Here is a 20,791-nt window from a genome sequence, read left to right on the forward strand (position 1 = left end):
ACAAATCCCATGGACAGAGAAGCCTGGTAGGCTGCAGTCCATGCCAGTTATGTTAGGCAATCCACTATTTAATTTTGCTGGGATTTTACAAATTCCTGAAGTCTCCCTAAACTTGCTGCCCCAGACTTTTCAAGCTTCTCTTTTGCAATATAACCTACCTACAGCAAAGAGCACAAGTCGAAGGTGTACAGTTTGGAGACTACACAAAGCGGACACATTCACCGTCCTTCTCCCCTTTAGGATCAGCAGCCCTTCTTCACTGCCCCCCCTCCCAACCCCCGTAATCCTCATCCAGTCTCCTCATGCCAGAGCCTTGCCTGTTTTTAAGTTTTCTGAAAATGAAACCACAGGCGTGCACTCTCTTCTGTGCTTTTCTTCTTTTTGGTTTTGAGCTTCTGCCACGTGGATGCCTGGAGCTGCAGTGACCCCTTTGTAACCCAACTGTATGAAAAGACCTCTACTCATTTAGCCCATTGACGGTGGACAGACATGTGTGTTGTTTCTGTCTTTTCTATTCTGAATAAAGCCTCCAGAAGTATTACTGCACATGTCTAGTAGGGTACACGTGCAAGTCTCTCTGAAGAGTGTCATCTGTGATTGCCTTTCTGAGTCAAAGGCCAAGTGCCCCCATAACCCCACACCCTTGAGAAGATATAACATCATGCTATGCTATGCTATGCTAAGTCACTTCAGTCGTGTCCGACTCTGTGTGACCCCATAGACGGTAGCCTACCAGGCTCCCCCATCCCTGGGATTCTCCAGGCAAGAACATTGGAGTGGGTTGCCATTTCCTTCTCCAATGCATGAAAGTGAAAAGTGAAAGTGAAGTCGCCCAGTCGTGTCCAACTCTTAGCAACCCCATGTACTGCAGCCCACCAGGCTCCTCCGTCCATGGGATTTTCCAGGCAAGAGTACTGGAGTGGGGTGCCATTGCCTTCTCCGTATAACATCATAGTCTTCATTTTTTTTTTTTTCCAATCTGGTGGATAGAAAATAGTATCTTATTGTTTTCTTACTTGGCATTTCCCTGACAACTGATGACATTGAAGATCTTTTCTTGTGTTGATAGGACATTTATCTCTCTCCTATGAAATGCCTGTTAATGAATTGTGCCCATTTTTCTAATTTTAGCTTCATTTATTCCTTACTGATCAGTAGGACTTCTTTGTATACTCAGTATACTAATATGTTGTAGGCCAGAAATGTGGAACATACTGTCCCTCATTCTGAGGGTTGTATTTTGATTTTAATGTTGTCTGACTTGGCGATAATTTTTTTATTTTAATTGGAGGCTAGTGACTTTACAATATTGTGGTGGTTTTTGTGATTTGGCGATAATTTTCCTTGCATCTGTTTAAGGACCCCTTTCCACCCAAAAGTCATAAAGGACGTCTCCCATGTTGTCTTCTAAAAGTTTTACAGTTTTGCCTTTCACCTTTACATCCTTCAGCTCCTTGGGATAAAGTTTTCTTTGAGGTGAGATCAAGTCTAATTTTAGTTTTTAAAGAAAATTGTGAGAAACGATGTTTTTCCAGTCGTGAACTCTGAACTAAATTTCTGTGCCTCAAAGCAGTTCTAGGAATTTACAAAAGCAGATAGCTGCAATAAATTCCAAGAAGCAATAAATTCTCGGGAACAAGGCCTCATTCTGAGCGCTGAGCACACTGAACTGGAACTAGCTGACCAGAAACAGGCGAGCACATGTTGAAAAGACCAGCTGTATGACCAGCCCTCCTCAGAGTCAGCCCATTTGCCTTCCCAGTACTTTTCCACTCTGAGCTTGGCCTCAGGAAAAACTTCAACTACATTTTGCTTGAGGACTCCCTGCCTCTGAAGTTCTCTGGCTGCCATAGTTTCGATAGCCTGTGTGCCTTCACCTGTGACCAGTCTTGGTTTCTGTTTTGATTCCCAGTATGCCCAGTTCCCCTAAGTGCAAGTGTGTCCTTTCCCTACTGGTCTGCGACACCTCTTGTCATGTCACCATTTCTTATCTCTTTTCTGTTCCATTGGTCTATTTGTCTCTTTCTGCACCTGTCCTACACTCTCCTAGTTACATAACTTTGTTATAGGTTGCGCTATCTGGAAGCCAAGTCCCTCCACATTGTTTTTTACAAGTCCACACATTTTAAAATGAGATTTTCCAGTTTCACAAAACCTATCTGTTGAGACTTTTGTTGGAATTGCATCAATATATACATCTAGGAGTGGGGTTGCTGGCTCAGAGGGGAGATACATGTTCAATTTGAAGAAACACAAAGCTGTTCTCCTAAATAGTACTGCCAAATGTAGACTCTCAGCAGCAATGCTCAAGAACTCACATGGGTTCTTATCTCCTCTAACACTTGATATTGTTAGACTTTTAAATTTGTGACAATTTAATGGAGGCACAGTGGTATTTCCTTGTGGTTTGATCACTAATGAGGTTGAACATCTGTTCATATGTTTATTGTTCATGTGTGTTTCTCCATCTGTGAAATGCTTACTCATGTTTTTTTTTTTTTTTTAACCCATTGATCTGCTGAGTTGTTTGTGTTTTTCTTATTAATTTGTAGACCTTTATATATTCATAATAGGAATTTTTCATCAGTTGTATTGAAAATATTTTCCGCAAGTCACATCTGGTCTTTTTTGCTTTTTTAGTTTGCCTTTTGATGAGTGAAATCTCTTAATGTTAAAGTCAAGCTGATCAATATTTTTTACAGTCGATGATTTGTCTGCATTGTTTAAGAAATCTTTCTGTATCCCAAAGTCTAAAAATTCTTTGCTGATGTTTTTAGTCAAAAGCTTTGAAGTTGTGTTTTTGACAGAGAAGTCCTCAGTCCATCTGGAATACATTTATTTCTGCATATGGCATGCAGAAGGGTTCCAGGTTCCTCTCTTTCAATATAAATAAACATTTCCTGCTGCTGCTGCTGCTAAGTCCCTCCAGTCGTGTCTGACTCTGTGCGACCCCATAGACTGAAGCCCACCAGGCTCCCCCGTCCCTGGGATTCTCCAGGCAAGAACACTGGAGTGGCTGGCCATTTCCTTCTTCAATGCATGAAAGTGAAAAGTGAAAGTGAAGTTGCTCAGTGTCTGACTCCTAGCGACCCCATGGACTGCAGCCTACCAGGCTCCTCCATCCATGGGATTTGCCAGGCAAGAGTACTGGAGTGGGGTGCCATTGCCTTCTCCAAACATTTCCTAACTGTAGTTTAATAAAAAGTTTCTCTTTACTCACCTAACATGACACTTGCATCAGATACCACAATTACACACCAGCCAGTGTGCATCTCTGCATTTTCTAATCTATCTCATTGCTCAATTAATCTATCTGTGCATGGTATCCCACTGTCTTAATTTCAATAGTTCCCTTTCCTCTGTGTGTGTGTCTCTGTGTCTCTCTCCCTGTGTGTGTGTGTGTGTGTGTGTGTGTGTGTGTGTGTGTGTCTCTCTCTCTCTCTCCCTCTGTGTGTGTCTCAGACTTCTATAGTTCCTTGAGGGTAATCTTGGAGAAGGGAGCCATCAATCAATCACATGAGCTCAGTCTCTCAGCAGAGAAAACTGAGTGATTTGGCTGCAAACTCTTGCCTTGGGTTTTTCTCTTCTTGGCCAAGAGGTCCTGGAAGATCGGAACAAGATTACGCAGAGTAATGTACTGCTTGTAATACTGTGAGGTTATTCTCTTCGGGTCAAGGAGCCAGGTGTTTATCAGGCAAATGTGTGTACAGATGGCGCACAGCCCTGAACTCTGGTAAGCACAGGAAATGTTTGTTTTGTTCAGCAAGTATTTCGTGCCTTCGCTGCTGGGGTGAACGCCACGAAGGTGTGAGGGTGCTAAGGAATCCCGCTCTGGAATGTTGGTCTCCTTGCTGCCACTAAGCCTTCCATTTTTTTTTGTTTGTTTGTTTGTTTGTTTTCGTGGCTTTAATCGTCGGAGATTCCGGGCGCCCAGGTGCGCAGAGCCGGGCCCCTGGGGGCCTCGGGGGCGGGCACCAGGCGGGGGCGTGTTCAGGGGCGGGGCGTGGGCGGGGCTCCACCCCCGCGCGCCCAGCGCGCCTCCTGCGGGGTGGTGACGGCCCAGGCGCGCCGAGTCCCAGCAGCCTTCGCCGCCTCCGCGCGCCGCAGGCTCTGGGGCCCTCGCGCTCCAGCTTGTGCCCGGTCCCGTGGCCCCGCGGCCCCCGCGTCCCCTGCGGCCCGGCTCTCCCGCAAGATGACGCTGAAGGCGAGCGAAGGCGAGGGCGGGGGCGGCATGCGCACGGCGCTCTCCGATCTCTACCTGGAGCACTTGCTGCAGAAGCACAACCGGCCCGAGGTGAGCGGCTCCCGAGGTCCCCCCAACGGCGTGCGATGAGGGCCGGTCCCCGACTCTAGGCCTCGCCGCCCGCCCTCCTGCCCTCGGGATGGGGGCCCTGACCCCCGGGGCTCGTGCGGGACTTCTGGGCGCCATGGCTTGGGACCCGCGGCGCCTCTAGGCGGGAATCGGCAGAGGCCGCTGCCCCTGGCCCGGAGAGCTAATGAAAGGTCGGGGGAAACTTCTGCGTGGACGGAGTCGGGGTCACGGAGAAGACTTTCAGGAACAGAGCCCAGAGGAGGTCTGCTTAAGTGCTTGTGTCAGCAGAAAGGGTTGGTGGTAAGAGCCAACGCTGGCCTCAAAGTGCTCAGTCACCATGCCCTGGCATTTCTGCGGGGGCCTCTGGTGCTGGGGGGCATCCGGGTGGCCTGTGTCTGTGGGCAGGCATCATCCCAGGAGTAATTCTGCCCGCCCCCCGCCCCCCCCCCCCCCCCCCAGATTCCTGCGATGGCCCATAAATAGCAACTCACCTCTATCCTCAAAGATGGCCCATAAGGGAGAGTTGATTCTCTTGTTATCTTGGGGCTTCCCTGGTGGCTCAGAGTAAAGTGTCTGCCCGCAATGCGGGAGACCGGGATTCGATTCCTGGGTCGGGAAGATCTCCTGGAGAAGGAAATGGCCACCCACTCCAGTACCCTTGCCTGGAAAATGCCCTGGATGGAGGATCCTGGTAGGCTACAGTCCATGGGTCGCAGAGAGTCTGGTATGACTGAGTGACTTCAAGGTAAGGCTGCATGTCAGGCCCACTCACTCACCTGAAGGCGGAAGCTGAGTCTCAGTGGTCAGCCATCAGCCAGCACCCACCGGCAGCCCTTCCACGTTTCCTGGCCTCCTCACGGCCTGCTGGCCAGGTTCCAAGAGAGGATGTCCACAGAGACACCCAGAGATAGAGGGCTCAGCAGACACTAGCTGGCCTGGGGACTCACGAGTGTGAATCTTTTTCTAGACCGCCAAGATCTTTCAGGGCAGGGCTGTTTGCACACTCACTTTTTCCAGGTAAAATGCCTGATCCGTGGGGCCTCGGACATGGTTCCCAAATTACTAAGTGCCTGAAGAGGTGGACGTGCTATGCAGCGCACCCATCCACTTGGGCATACGATGAAACTGCAGATCCCCCAGGTCCCAGCAGACTGGCGTGCGGGCTGGGGACTGTGGACTGGGAGGCATCAGAGGGAGGCTGCATTCTGTATCTGCATTGACCTTGCTGCTTCCCTCAGGGCGCCATATTCACACTTGTCCATCTTTGCAAATCAGGATTGCAGTAGTCTAGGCTTCCAGGAGCAGCAGGATGATCATGTGGGGAAGACAAAGTTGCAAGTTAGGCAGCACAGCGGCAAGTGGGCTAGGAGGGGATCAGGCTCTGAAACTCCTTGATTCCCCATAAGCTTGGAAATGTGATTTTTTGCTTTTCTTCCCAACAGTCAACTCACTTGGCTGAGCCTTAACTCCATCCCCACCCCCTGCCAAACTCTGTTTATTGAATTTTCTTTTGGCAACTTTATTGAGGTTTACTTGGCATACATAGAATTCACCGATTTGTGCAGTTCATTGACATTGGACACATACATCCCACCCTGTAGCTGTGACCTCACAGTCCTTGAGGGTTGCCCCCACACACACCTGCCATCCCTGGATGCATGGACCGCCACCCCCTCCCCCCGCCCCCCGCTCCAGCAGCATTTGTGTTTGTTTTTTTTTTTCCAAGCAGCATTTGGAAAACACTATCACTTTGCCTTTTTGAGGCTGTCCTACAGGTGGACTCCAGCTTACGTAGGCCTTTCTGTGTGCCTGCTTTCACTTTGCACAACCTGAGCATCACCTGTAACTCAGTGTCCCGACCCCTTGGAGATCTTTCTGCCCCTGGTGGGAAAGCTGGGGAGGTTCGTTGCGTGCAGTTTTGAACAGAAGCTCTGTCACTACTCTGAGTAAGCAGCAGTTTTTGTGGAGCCATGAGTTTATCCTGCAATACCAGATACAGTCTCCTGCCTATGTAGTTTGTTTGCATGAAAGGATTTGAGAATGGGATAAGAAAAATTGGTAAAGCACAGAATGAAAAGCTTCCAGAACTGCCCAACTGTGGACCTCGGAGGGAGAATCTCCACGCCATGAGGGGTGGCCTGACCCCACAAACCAGATGATTCCTTATTTCCTGAGGTTCACCTTCCCTCCAAGGAAGCTGTTGCCTTTAAAGCAATTCAGAAATTCCTGTTGCCAAACACTTCATTGAGGAAGATTGCTTTCCGTAAAAGTTCTAAAGACTAGAAAACCAAAGTTTCCCTTCTGATTATAGTCCGTATTTGATACTGAAAAAGTCTTATCAGAGCACAGTGTTGCAGTACATTTGAAGTGGAGGCTGCCTTCCCTATTTAACTATAGGTGTCCTTCCTTGGAGAAACATTTTATGAGCTCTCTGTGACCTTGTTCTTTATGGCAGTCCCTTAGTGCACATAAAATGGGTTGTAAAATTCCTGCTTCTCTCTGCTGGCCTGTTTGAAGTTGCCCCTTTCCCATGACCTGAAGAAATAGGTTGCAAGTCCCTGAAAGTTCACTTGGGCCTAATGGCCCAGGAATGAAGTCTGGCTCCAGCTGAGTATCCACTCAGCAGAGCTCCTGGCCAGCAGATTCGGCCTCATCTGCTGTTGCACAGGTTTGGGGCTGGAGATATCCAGGGTGCCATCGGCCAACAGTGCTCCAGGCAGGGACATTCAGGGCTCACAGAGGTCTGGAGATTTCACCAGAGATCCCCTGGGGTGGGGGAGATGAAATCAGGTGACATTTCATGGATGGCAGGGATTTTTTTTTTCCCCTAAGCACCAGTTGCTCAAGTTTTCAACTGTTGCTCAAAAGAGGAGAACTGACTCCAGGGCAGGGAAACAGGAAGACATGCTCCAAATTAGGGAACCAGAGTACAGCTTGGTGTAACATAGAATTTTCTGAGGCTTCACTTTGCCTTTTTCCTTCACGTGGAGGCATAGAGTTGAGCCGCATCCATATGCATCCGTTCCTCCGTCCCTGTGGTTCATCCACGACTACAAGCCTCCAGCCACCAGCAGAGGCCACCTACCCTGGACTGAATTGTTGGTGCTGCAGGGTTGACTGTGCAAGAAATGCTCATGCCAGTGGACCCGTGGCAGCTCACATCCATCGTGTCCCAGGGCCGATTGTACACGTTTGTGCTCTGAAGTCACCAGCCTGCCAGTCCTGCTGCAGGTGCTTTGTTTGCCTGCATCCCAGGCACCTGGTTCATCAGGACTGAAGCCAGGACTTGCATAAAATCCTGCCTCTGAGGCTTTCCTCTCCTCCCAGCCCTTTTCTGCAGCTCTCATATTTGTGGGAAACAGTTTTCCCTTTTTTCTGGTACCTTGAGTCCTTTTGGATTTTCTCATGGGTTTTTTTTTTCCTTGTGTTCTTTCCCAAAGTGGAGCCTGCCCTGGCCCAGGAGGACTGAGCAGCTGGTGTCTGGTGTAGGCCATCACTTGCCTGCTTGGCCTGGGCCTTCTGTCTGTTTAAGTCGCTCAGTCATGTCCAACTCTGGGTGACCCCATTGACTGTACAGTCCATGGAATTCTCCAGGACAGGATCCTGGAGTGGGTAGCAGCCTTTCCCTTCTCCAGGGGATCTTCCCAACCCAGGGATTGAACCCAGGTCTCCCGCACTGCAGGCGGATTCTTTCCCAGCTGATCTCCCAGGGAAGCCCAAGAATGCTGGAGTGGGTAGCCTAGCCCTTCTCCAAGGGAACTTACCGGCCCAGGAATCAAACCCGGGTCTCCTGCATTGCAGGCAGCTTCTTTCCCAAATCAGCTTCTCAGGGAAGCCCCACGGTACCTGAAAACAGTGGGCAGAGGGCTTACCCATCGGCCCAACAGATGTTGGTTCATTCCCTCCAGTCATTGTCACCAGCTCTTAATGTGACTTGGTGGGCCCTACTTGAGTCATCCACCTCCGCCACCTGCCGCTAAGTTTGTTTTTTCATCTCTCTCTTTTTTAATCCCAGCTTCCTCTGAACTGCTGCCTCTGCCCTTTGAACCCACCACAGATGTTTCCTCTGAAGAGGGTTTCAGAGGCCAGGCCTTGCCACCCCAGCAGTTTGTGTGAATATGGGCCCCTGACAGGCTGCGGAGCAGAGGGCGGCCTTGAGCCCTTCTCACGTGGGACGGCCGTTCCCCATCCTGCCCGGGTGTGGCTGGGGGCCTCCCTGGCCAGGGGGGTACTGGTGTCCAAGTTGCAAAGTGCACCCCACAGAAAGCAATCGAGCACCTTTGCCCGATGTTGTTTGCTCAGCATTGCTTGTATCACTTTGTAATCACCCGGCACGGGTGCTCATGGCACTGGGAAGGACTCAACATTGTGGTCCAGCGTGGGGCCAGTAAGTCCCAGAACAAACAATGGAAAATCTCTGCCACCCATTGGAAGGCGCGTGTCTTAACAGCTGTGGAAACACGCCAAGTTCCAGCAGTTGAGGGGCAGAACAGGAGAGACGGGGGACCGACTGCAGCCTGCGGCCCCTGCTCTGTATGCATCTGTCTGTCTAGCCCTTCATCACAGATTGTCTGTGGGCTGGGGGTGCCAGGGGCTGGTGTGCCAGGTGTCATCAAAGAGCGGTCAGAGCAGGGGCATCAGGTGGTGCTTTGGGGGCACCCCACGGGTGCGAGTTGGTTCTTCAGGTGCCAGGTCAGAGCATTCCAGGTATCTCTCTCATCACTGGCAGCTTCTGAGGGAGTGTGATAGTGGCTCTGAGTCATTAGGAAGGGGGACTGTCTTGATGGATAAGCACATTGAAAAGCCCAGCGTTTGGCATAGCAAGTGTTGAACTTTTCTGGGTTCAATGTGTTCTACCTCTGGCACGCTTTGCAGAGTCCTTAATTTAAAGGCTGACATGTCTTGGAGCTGAATGAAGAGATGAGGCCCCCAATCATGCAGGCATCCACCCCCTTGCCAAGTTCACTCTGTCTTCCGTGGACAGACTTTCGACTGTCCCTGTTGAGAACGTTACGCAGGGCTCTGCCACGTCTGCAAACCCAGATGAATCATCAGAAATGCTTTCTTGATGGTACTTTACAGCACATGATAAGAGAATCTGATCTGTGTTTCCAGACTTTATTGCCACCTTTACCTGCTATGGTTACTGATGAATCCCTGGTTACATGGATTGAACCCAAGTCTCCCAAATTGCAGGCAGATTCTTTACCAACACTGCTGGGTTTTAAGACACGTAAGTGGTAGTTCGGAGAAGGCAATGGCAACCCACTCCAGTATTCTTGCCTGGCAAATCCCATGGATGGAGGAGCCTGGTAGGCTGCAGTTCATGGGGTCGCTAGGAGTCAGACACTGAGCGACTTCACTTTCACTTTTCACTTTCCTGTATTGGAGAAGGAAATGGCAAGCCACTCCAATGTTCTTGCCTGGAGAATCCCAGGGACAGGGGAGCCTGGTGGGCTGCTGTCTCTGGGGTCACACAGAGTCGGACACGACTGAAGCGACTTAGCAGCAGCAGCAGCAATTGGTAGTTGCTGGGAGATCCATGGAATGAATCTGCAGGTTTGATTTTGAGCATTCTCAGCCCCACAATTACTAGTGAACAAAGATTTGTAAGTCAGAATCAGGGCAAGTCAGGCATGCAGTCAGTGATCCTTGAACTCCTCAGTCTGTACGTTCAAATCTCTTAATACCTGCAACATGGTAAAAACAAATAAGGTGCTTAATTTAACAGAAAGAATTCTTCCAACTTGATGCCACATGCTTCCAGGTCGCTGTGGGTAATGCTTTGAGAAGCTCTGAGGTTACCATGTGCTTTAGCCTGTTAATTTCCAACCCCAGATTCCTGCAACTTTCTCCATGGTTTGTTGTTTCCTCTCCCCATTCGTTACTGTGCTCTCTTAGTTACAGCTCTTTGGGTGCAAACAAGTGCTACCTGCCAGCTGTTTTGCTACTTTTTTACAATAACTTCAACTCTGTCTCCTACAAGATCAAAAATAGTACATTGTCAAAACCATGGACTTGACATTGCTGTGACATGTGAGTGTAGCTCTGGGCCATTTTGTCACATGTGTGAAGATACATAACCACCACCACTAGTCTGTTTGCCAGCTCTGTAATTTTGTCATCCCAATAATGTTATATCAGTTCAGTTCAGTTCAGTTCAGTCGCTCAGTTGTGTCCGACTCTTGGCGACGCCATGAATCGCAGCTCGCCAGGCCTCCCTGTCCATCACCAACTCCCAGATTTCACTCAGACTCACGTCCATTGAGTCAGTGATGCCATCCAGCCATCTCATCCTCTGTCGTCCCTTTCTCCTCCTGCCCCCAATCCCTCCCAGCATCAGAGTCTTTTCCAATGAGTCAACTCTTCACATGAAGTGGCCAAAGTATTGGAGTTTACCTGGAATCAAATCATTGGCAATATTTTTATTGCTGGGAATCGTCCCAAAGTCTGGATGGATCATAGTCTGTTGACCTGCTCACCTGTGATAGATACTCCTAGTTGTTTCCAGGTTTGAGTTACTGTGAGTAAATCTGTACGAACCTTCAGTTCAGTTCAGTCACTCAGTCATGTCTGACTCTTTGCGACCCCATGAACTGCAGCACGCCAGGCCTCCCTGTCTAAGACCAACTCCCAGAGTCTACCCAAACTCATCTCCATTGAGCCGGTGATGCCATCCAACCATCTCATCCTCTGTCGTCCCCTTCTCCTCCTACCTTCAGTCTTTCCCAGCATCAGGGTCTTTTCAAATGAGTCAGCTCTTTGCATCAGGTGGCCAAAGTATTGGAGTTTCAGCTTCAACATCAGACCTTCCAATGAACACCCAGGGCTGATCTCCTTTAGGATGGACTGTGTGGATCTCCTTGTAGTCCAAGGGACTCTCAAGAGTCTTCTCCAACACCACAGTTCAAAAGCATCAGTTCTTCGGTGCTCAGCTTTCTTTATAGTCCAACTCTCACATCCATACATGACCACTGGAAAAACCATAGCCTTGACTAGACGGACCTTTGTTTACAAAGTAATGTCTCTGCTTTTTAATATGCTGTCTATGTTGGTCATAACTTTCCTTCCAAGGAGTAAAGTGAAAGTGAAGTCGCTCAGTCATGTCCGACTCTTTGTGACTCCATGGCCTGTAGCCTATTAGGCTTCTCCATCCATGGGATTTTCCAGGCAAGAATACTGGAGTGGGTTACCATTTCCTTCTCCAGGAGATCTTCCCAACCCAGGGATTGAACCCGGGTCTCCTGCATTGTAGGCAAACGCTTTACCATCTGAGCCACCAGGGAAGCAGTAAGTGTCTTTTATTTTATTTTATTTTTTTTTAAAAGACACAGTAAGTGTCTTTTAATTTTATGGCTGCAATCACCATCTGCAGTGATTTTTGAGCCCCCCCAAATAAAGTCTCTCACTGTTTCCACTGTTTCCCCATCTATTTGCCTTGAAGTGGTGGGACCAGATGCCATGATCTTAGTTTTCTGAATGTTGAGCTTTAAGGCAACTTTTTCACACTCCTCTTTCACTTTTATCAAGAGGCTCTTTAGTTCTTCACTTTCTGCCGTAAGGGTGGTATCATCTGCATATCTGAGGTTATTGATATTTCTCCCGGCAATCTTGATTACAGCTTGTGCTTCATCCAGCCCAGGTACAAACCTTCATGTAGCAGGTTTTGCACACACATTTGTCTTGTTCCATTACAGTGAATACAGTGAAAGTCTCTCAGTCGTGTCCGATTCTTCGTGACCCCATGGACTATACAGTCCGTGGAATTCTCCAGGCCAGAATACTGGAGTGGGTAGCCTTTGCCTTCTCCAGGGGATCTTCCCAACCCAGGGATCGAACCCAGGTCTCCCACATTGCAGGCGATTCTTTACCAGCATTGCTCACTTGTAAAGTACTCATTTTGTTTTCTAAGAAAGCACCCGATTCTCTTCCTGAATGGCTGTTCCATTTTACATTGCCACCAGCCATGGATGAGAGATTCAGTTTCTTTCCATCCTTATGACTATTTAGTCTTGTCACTGGTTTTGATCATAGCTGCTCTGATGGCTGTGTGGTGATATTTCCTTATGGTTTTCTTTCTTTTTTTTTAATAGCACTGGTTTGTTTTTCTGTTTTTGTCTCTGCTGGGTCTTCATGGCTGAGCGCAGGCTTTCTCTAGTTGCAGCAAGAAGGGACTCCTCTTGGTTCCATAAGGACAAGCCTTCTGACTGTCACTAAATGCAACCCAAGCGTGTGGCCAAAATCCAGCAGAACTAAAAATTCTCCATTCATTCCTTTGGTGACTTCCCTTCTCACAGATCTCCCAGGATCTGGAGACCCTTCCTTTCATTCTTTTCTGTCGTGTGTGTGTGGACCTTGATGTTGTAAGGGTTCTGACATTTACAGTCTGTTCTTTACCTACAATTGTTTTGCAACCTGCTGTAGGTCGATGCTAAAAAGGGAACGTTGGTAGAGGCTTTTGTATTCTGACTGGTGGCCAACCCAACAGCTTTATTCTGTTTCTCACTGATCCAGCTTCTCCCTGATCTTTTTCGGGATGACCAGACGCCCAACTCAGTTCTTCTTTTTTCAGCCCCTTGTGCAGCCTGGGACAGCCTGTTCTCCAGTTCTGGTTGATGAGATACCAGCTTCCTCCTTCCTGCAATCCTCCCCAGCTAGTTTCTTCTGGGTGCACATTCTCAGCTCTGCTGTCTGCCGGAACATTTTTTAAATCTCTCATCCTCATGACTTCCTTTTTTTGTGTGTGTGGGTTTCTATTTACCTTCCTGCCTTGGACTCTCCTTTCAGTAGGGCCCAGGGACTTTTCCCACGCTCAGACTTTTCCATGGGTTCAATCCCTGCTCTGAGAACTAGATCCTACAGGCTGCAATTGAGACCCAGCACAGTCAAATAAATGAATATCAAAAAAAAAAAAAAAATAAACCAGGATCCACACTACACACAATTCCTTAAGCTCCCAACTTGAATCTAAATGACACTCAGGAAAATTCTATCTTGCCACAAGAGAAGGCTTTTATATGCCTGTTAAGAGATTAATCTGAAATGAATCCAGTTTTCTTCTGAGCCCCTTCTCTTGTCTCCCAGTTCCTCCATGTTGTTCACGTGTCCCTCCAGAGAGAGATGGCATGTTTACAAGCAGATATGAAGATTTTCATCTGTTTCACAGCATACCTTTCCTCCCCCCTTTTTTTTTCACTTAACAACATTTCTTTGAGATCAACCCCTGAACCTCCTTTTCATGGCTCCATGGTATCTGTGTGTGCTAGGACACTTTGCACAGAGGTAGAGGTAACTCATCTACTGTAGATGGCCTTGAAGTGCCCTGTAGCTCTGGTGTCATGAGTTACATCAGTTACATGAGTTACATCAGTTACGTCTCATCAGTTACTTTGCTAAATACAATCCCTTGTTAGAAGCTTCTGCTTTCATAGCACTGTGGAAAGCTGTGTCACGTGAGTTTGGAGAAGTGCTAGCTGCTGCCCAGGGCAGTTTCTCTTTCTCGGGACTTCCCTGATTGCAATAGATCTGGAGAGACAGACAGACACATAGATGGGGCTAGCTGTTCCTCCTTGGGGAATCTTCCCATTTCTCCTTTGCCACCAACTGGCTGATGAGATGTCCTTCTCCTGGTCCCACCCATTGGGAAGATCTTCCCTCCCCGTGGTCTCTGAGGGGCATCCCCACCCCCGCTGTGGCTGGATTGCAGCCGCCGTCCATGTGCAGCGGAATCCTTCCCTAACGTCCTGATTGAATATTTGACCTGGAGTGGGTGGGAACATTTTCAGAGTGCTCCTTGCCCTTCTCCAAGCCCTGGGCTACTTCAAGAGCAGTTAAGTTAGAAAGAGGAGGAAGAACCAGCAAAGGAGACTGAAGAGTGCTTTAAGGAGATCCATCCATTTATTCTCATTGGCATGTGATGTCAGAGCCACACTGTTCTTAAAATTCCAAAGTCCATCCACAGTAGGACAGCTCCTGAGGGTCCCAGTTCCATGCTCTGTGGCCTTTTTTCACTCTCCTGATGCCATTCCTTCCAGTGTTTTATTTGCAAATTTTCAAACCCACTGCAAAGAACAAACAATTTGATAGTAGCTTCCATTTGACATACCTCCTAGATTATACCATTAACACGCGGCCATGTGTGCTTTGTCACGTGTCTATCCACAAACCATTCATTCACCTTTTTTTTTTTCCTCAAAGTAAGTTCCACGACTGAACCCCTGTGCCTACAACCTGTGCCCTGCAACAGGACAAACCACTGGGATGAGAAGGCCACTCACCACATCTAGAGAAAAGCCCAACAGCAGCAACTAAGACCCGGCACAGCCATAAAAGAAATGAATGAATCTTGTGTTTTTTTTTTTTTAAAAAGCTGCAAGCATCAGAACAGTTCACCCCTAAAGGCTTCAGTGTGCATATTATGGACTAGTATTCAGTATTTCTATATGATTTTTTTTTTTAACTTTGTGGTCCAGGGTCCATCTGGTGAAATGTACTGGATGAGTTTGAACAAATACACACACCTGTGCTAACCCAACCCTGATCACAGTTTGGAGCATCAACACTCCAGAAGTATCTCTCATACTCTACCCAGCCTACCCCTTCCCATCCCAACAGAGGCAACCACCATCTTCAATGTTGTTATTGTCATTTAGGCGTGTTCTAAAACCTCACAAATGGGCTCATCTAATGTGTACTCTTTTGCCTAAAGCTTCTTTCACTCAACATCACACTTTTCAGACTGATGCATGTTGACCCCTGTCAACATGGTCCTTTTGTTTCTGCCACCTCCTGTGGGTGAATAAAGCTGCTGTGAACATCCATGTGCAACCCTGTGTCTTTTCTTTTGGGTGAACACTTCAAAGTGTGGTTGACAGGGGCTAGGGTCAGTGTGTGCTAAACTTGTCTTTTTCGCCATCAGCTCCCTAGTACATCTTATGAAAAAGCCCAAAAGAACTTTTTGGCCCACCCAGTATTTCCCTGATTACAGTGCTTGTAGGCTCTTGTAGTGCATGTGGCCTTTTGAAATGAAGTGTCCGTTCAAACATTCTGTCTTTTCCTCACTTGCCATCCTGTTATTGAGTCATAAGAATTCTTCACATGTTCTGGGTATAAATAAGTCTCTGTCAGACGTATGTATTGCAGCTTTTACAGTCAGGCTGTGCCATGCCTTCATAGCTCTTGATCGTCTTTTGGTGAGAAGGTGTTAGTTTTGATGGGACAACTGTCCGCATCTATGATTATCGCTGTGTGTGCCTACTAAACCTTTGCCTGTCTCAGGGGAGTTTCTTCACTTCGAGGTATTTATATTTTTTAGTTGTCATTTGGCTCTTTTGTGTCAGATAGAAGGCACTTCTGCTTCCTCCCCGGTTTTGACAATGCGCTATGCTGCTTTTCTCAAAGCTTGGCTGTCTCACCTTTTCTGTTTGGCACTGCCAACTGTCTGGTTTTGTCTAGAAAGTCAGGTGGGGATGAACATTCCTGCTGCCAATGTGGGGTTGACCTGGCACCATGGATTACCAAGACCAGCCTTCTGTCTGTCCTCTTGCCCAGGCCAGAGGCCTTAAATTAACTTCAGATGTATCATGCAGAGACTTTCCAGAGTGTAATTCATGCGGCTGTGCTGTCTGCATGGTTGAGGTCAACGAATCACAGTTCACGTGGCATCTTGGGCCAATGGGAGGGGTGGCCCGTTGGATAAATAACAGTTCAGTTCAGTCGCTCAGTCGTGTCTGACTCTTTGTGACACCATGAATCACAGCATGCCAGGCCTCCCTGTCTATCACCAACTCCAAGAGTTCACTCAAACTCATGTCCATCGAGTCGGTGATGCCACCAGCCATGTCATCTCCTGTCGTCCCTTTTTCCTCCTGCCCCCAATCCCTCTCAGCATCAGAGTCTTTTCCAATGAGTCAACTCTTCGCATGAGGTGGCCAAAGTACTGGAGTTTCATCCTTAGCATCATTCCTTCCAAAGAACAGCCAGGGCTGATCTCCTTTAAAATGGACTAGGTGGATCTCCTTGCAGTCCAAGGGACTCTCAAGAGTCTTCTCCAACACCACAGTTCAAAAGCATCAATTCTTTGGCACTCAGCTTTCTTCACAGTCCAACTCTCACATCCATACATGACCACTGGAAAAACCATAGCCTTGACTAGACAGACCTTTGTTGGCAAAGTAATGTCTCTGCTTTTCAATATGCTATCTAGGTTGGTCATATCTTCCTTCCAAGGAGTAAGCGTCTTTTAATTTCACAGATGCAGTCACCATCTGCAGTGATTTTGGAGCCCCCAAAAATAAAGTCTGACACTGTTTCCACTGTTTGCCCATCTATTTCCCATGAAGAGATGGGACCAGATGCCATGATCTTAGTTTTCTGAATGTTGAGCTTTAAGCCAACCTTTTCACTCTCCTCTTTCACTTTCATCAAGAGGCTTTTTAGGTCCTCTTCACTTTCTGCCATAGGGTGGTGTCATCTGCATATCTGAGGTTATTGATATTTCTCCCGGAAATCTTGATTCCAGCTTGTACTTCTTCCAGCCCAGTGTTTCTCATGATGTACTCTGCATATAAATTAAATAAGCAGGGTGACAGTATACAGCCTTGACGTACTCCTTTTCCTATTTGGAACCAGTCTGTTGTTCCATGTCCAGTTCTAACTGTTGCTTCCTGACCTGCATATAGGTTTTTCAAGAGGCAGGACAGGTGGTCTGGTATTCAATCTCTTGAAGAATTTTCCACAGTTTATTGTGATCCACACAATCAAAGGCTTTGGCATAGTCAATAAAGCAGAAATAGATGTTTTTCTGAAACTGTCTTGCTTTTTCGATGATCCAGCAGATGTTGGCAATTTGATCTCTGGTTCCGCTGCCTTTTCTGAAACCAGCTTGAACATCTGGAAGTTCACGGTTCACATATTGCTGAAGCCTGGCTTGGAGAATTTTGAGCATTACTTTACTATCGTGTGAGATGAGTGCAATTGTGCGGTAGTTTGAGCATTCTTTGGCATTGCCTTTCTTTGGGATTGGAATGAAAACTGACCTTTTCCGGTCCTGTGGCCACTGCTGAGTTTTCCAAATTTGCTGACATATTGAGTGCAGCACTTTCACAGTATTATCTTTCAGGATTTGAAATAGCTCAACTGAAATTCCATCACCTCCACTAGCTTTCGTAGTGATGCTTTCTAAAGCCCACTTCACATTCCAGGATGTCTGGCTCTAGGTGAGTGATCATACCATTGTGATTATCTTGGTTGTGAAGATCTTTTTTGTACAGTTCTTCTGTGTATTCTTGCCACCTCTTCTTAATATCTTCTGCTTCTGTTAGGTCCATACCATTTCTGTACTTTATCGAGCCCATCTTTGCATGAAAAGTTCCCTTGGTATCTCTAATTTTCTTGAAGAGGTCTCTAGTCTTTCCCATTCTGTTGTTTTCCTCTATTTCTTTGCATTGATCGCTGAGGAAGGCTTTCTTATCTCTTCTTGCTATTTAGAATTCTGCATTCAGATGCTTATATCTTTCCTTTTCTCCTTTGCTTTTCGCTTCTCTTATTTTCACAGCTATTTGTAAGGCCTCCTCGGACAGCCATTTTGCTTTTTTGCATTTCTTTTCCTGGGGATGGTCTTGATCCCTGTCTCCTGTACAATGTCATGAACCTCTGTCCATCCATAGTTCATCAGGCACTCTATCTATCAGATCTAGTCCCTTACATCTATTTCTCACTTCCACTGTATAATCATAAGGGATTTGATTTAGGTCATACCTGACTGGTCTAGTGGTTTTCCCTACTTTCTTCAATTTAAGTCTGAATTTGGCAATAAGGAGCTCATGATCTGAGCCACAGTCAGCTCCCAGTCTTCTTTTTGCTAACTGTATAGAGCTTCTCCATCTCTGGCTACAAAGAATATAATCAATCTGATTTTGGTGTTGACCATCTGGTGATGTCCATGTGTAGAGTCTTGTCTTGTGTTGTTGGAACAGGGTGTTTGCTATGACCAGTGTGTTCTCTTTGCAAAACTCTATTAGCCTTTGCCCTGCTTCATTCCGTATTCCAAGGCCAAATTTTCCCATTACCCCAGGTGTTTCTTGACTTCCTACTTTTGCATTCCAGTCCCCTATAATGAAAAGGACATCTTTTTTGGGTGTTAGTTCTAAAAGGTCTTGAAGGTCTTCATAGAACCGTTCAACTTCAGCTTCTTCAGCATTACTGGTTGGGGCATAGACTTGGATTCCTGTGATATTGAATGGTTTGCCTTGGAAACGAACAGAGATCATTTTGTCGTTTTTGAGATTGCATCCAAGTACTGCGTTTCGGACTCTTTTGTTGACCATGATGGCTACTCCATTTCTTCTAAGGGATTCCTGCCTGCAGTAGTAGATATAATGGTCATCTGAGTTAAATTCACCCATTCCAGTCCATTTTAGTTCGCTGATTCCTAGAATGTTGACGTTCACTCTTGCCATCTCCTGTTTGACCACTTCCAATTTGCCTTGATTCATGGCCCTAACATTCCAGGTTCCTATGCAATATTGCTCTTTACAGCATCGGACCTTGCTTCTATCACCAGTCACATCCACAACTGGGTATTGTTTTTGCTTTGGCTCCTTCCCTTAATTCTTTCTGGAGTTATTTCTCCACTGATCTCCAGTAGTATATTGGGCACCTACTGACCTGGGGAGTTCCTCTTTCAGTATCCAGTATGAAATGGCAAAATGATAGGATAAATAACATGGCCCATCAAATTGAATGCAGTCAGCTACCAGCCTAAGAAGATAAGCATTGGTTTACGTAGCTTGGGATTCCCTGGTGGCTCAGATGGTAAAGCGCCTGCCCGCAATGTGGGAGACCCAGGTTCGATCCCTAGGTCAGGAAGATCCCCTGGAGAAGGGAATGGCCACCCACACCAGTACTCTTGTTTAGAAAATTCCCTGGATGGAGGAGCCTGGTGGGCTACAGTCCATGGGGTCGCAAAGAGTCAGACACGACTGAGTGACTTCACTTTCACTTTCTGTAGCTTTGGGGGTTGTAGCCCTGCAGTGATATCCTAGGGGTCGCCTCAGCCACTTGCTTCATCCAATGCTCTGCTCTTTTGCCCCACCAGCCTGTGTCACCCCAGCTGAGTGCTGTCATGGAGGACATGTACACCAATGGGCCTGCTGCCCTGGGGAGCCCAGCCCAGACTCAGGGCCAGGAGGCCCGGAAGGTGCGGCTCATCCAGTTTGAGAAGGTCACCGAGGAGCCCATGGTAACCTCTGTTTTTCGCCATCATCACCCCCCTGCCCACTCCCGCTCCAGAGCAGGCTTCCTGCCCCCTTCCAGTGGTTGATGCCCCAGGTGGTGGAGACAGAAAGTCTTTCTCCCAAGAAATCACTTTCAGATATCTTAAAGATCAGCTCAGCCTGGAGACAGAAACAGCAACCACCTCCAGTATTCCTGCCTGGAAATGTATGGACAAAGAGGAGCCTGGCGGGCTGCAGTCCATGGGGTTACAGGACTGAGCACGTTCACATGAGGGTGGAGGGTTGGTAGCAATAAACTGATAGAACTGAAACAAACAAAACAAGATCAGCTCAGAAATAGCTCACAGTCAAGCATGCTATGGCTTTGTCTATCTTCCAGGGAATCACACTGAAGCTGAACGAGAAGCAGTCATGTACGGTGGCCAGAATTCTCCATGGGGGCATGGTCCACAGACAAGGTATAGGTCCAGCCTTCTTCTATACTTCATGACATGACTATTTTTCCTGTTAGGTAACATTTGAGCAATTACTATATGCAACCCCTTTCATCCGCCTCTGAATACATAGCAATGAAGCAAAGAGACCATCTCTGCCTCCTGGGGCTACCAGTTAAACTGAGAAAATAGGAAATTTCCTGGTACATCAGTATTTAGGACTCGGTATTCTCACGGCTGTGAGCCATAGTTCAATCCCTGCTCGGGGAACTAAGATTCCATTAGCTAAACAGCACGGCCAGAAAAAAAAAAAACAACTAAGCAAATAGACATTAACACATATTTCAGTAACTGCTGTATCTCCTTCATGGGAAGCAGCCATCAATTTGCAGAAGCATCCATTAGTAAAAGCACTTTTCTTTGTATCTAGGGGAGTGCAGGTAAGATAACCACTCTTCACAGAGATTCACACAGATTCTAAACAGTGATTAACTTGATCACTTGGTAGTGTTTGGAGGTTTTAGCTTAACAGCAGAAAAACATCAAGCTTGCTGGTGACTTCAGAGTGCCAAGTTCTTCATTTTCTGATTTCTTTGAGTGTTGTATAGCTGTTATCAGAGGCCCCAGAGATCAGGGGCACTGTAGTTCCAGGAGATTTTGAGGATCAGGTACTTTTATTCTTTACTCGGAGTCCTGAAGTCAAGGCAGATGACGTAGTCAACTTCCCAGTGCTGGTCCTCATAGGACCCAGAGGGCCATCAATAGAATATTCCGGTCTCTTGTGGTCGAATACTTCCAACCCTTTGTTT

The 20,791-nt window shown here is 47.3% G+C and overlaps 1 protein-coding gene across 1 annotated transcript in view; it reads left to right on the forward strand.

Moving 5' to 3' along the window:
* The first annotated feature begins 4,058 nt into the window (after positions 1-4,058).
* Positions 4,059-20,791, forward strand: part of MPP1 (MAGUK p55 scaffold protein 1) — a 32,811-nt gene continuing 16,078 nt past the window's right edge. Inside the window, exons 1-3 of the mRNA NM_001075484.1 lie at positions 4,059-4,294; positions 19,410-19,553; positions 19,928-20,006. Of these exons, the coding sequence (NP_001068952.1) occupies positions 4,193-4,294; positions 19,410-19,553; positions 19,928-20,006 (325 nt within the window). The 5' untranslated portion in view covers positions 4,059-4,192. The remainder of the gene's footprint in view (positions 4,295-19,409; positions 19,554-19,927; positions 20,007-20,791) is intronic.

The sequence above is a fragment of the Bos taurus genome, chromosome X (genome assembly GCF_002263795.3).
Source record: "Bos taurus isolate L1 Dominette 01449 registration number 42190680 breed Hereford chromosome X, ARS-UCD2.0, whole genome shotgun sequence".
In the NCBI taxonomy this organism is placed as follows: domain Eukaryota; kingdom Metazoa; phylum Chordata; class Mammalia; order Artiodactyla; family Bovidae; genus Bos; species Bos taurus.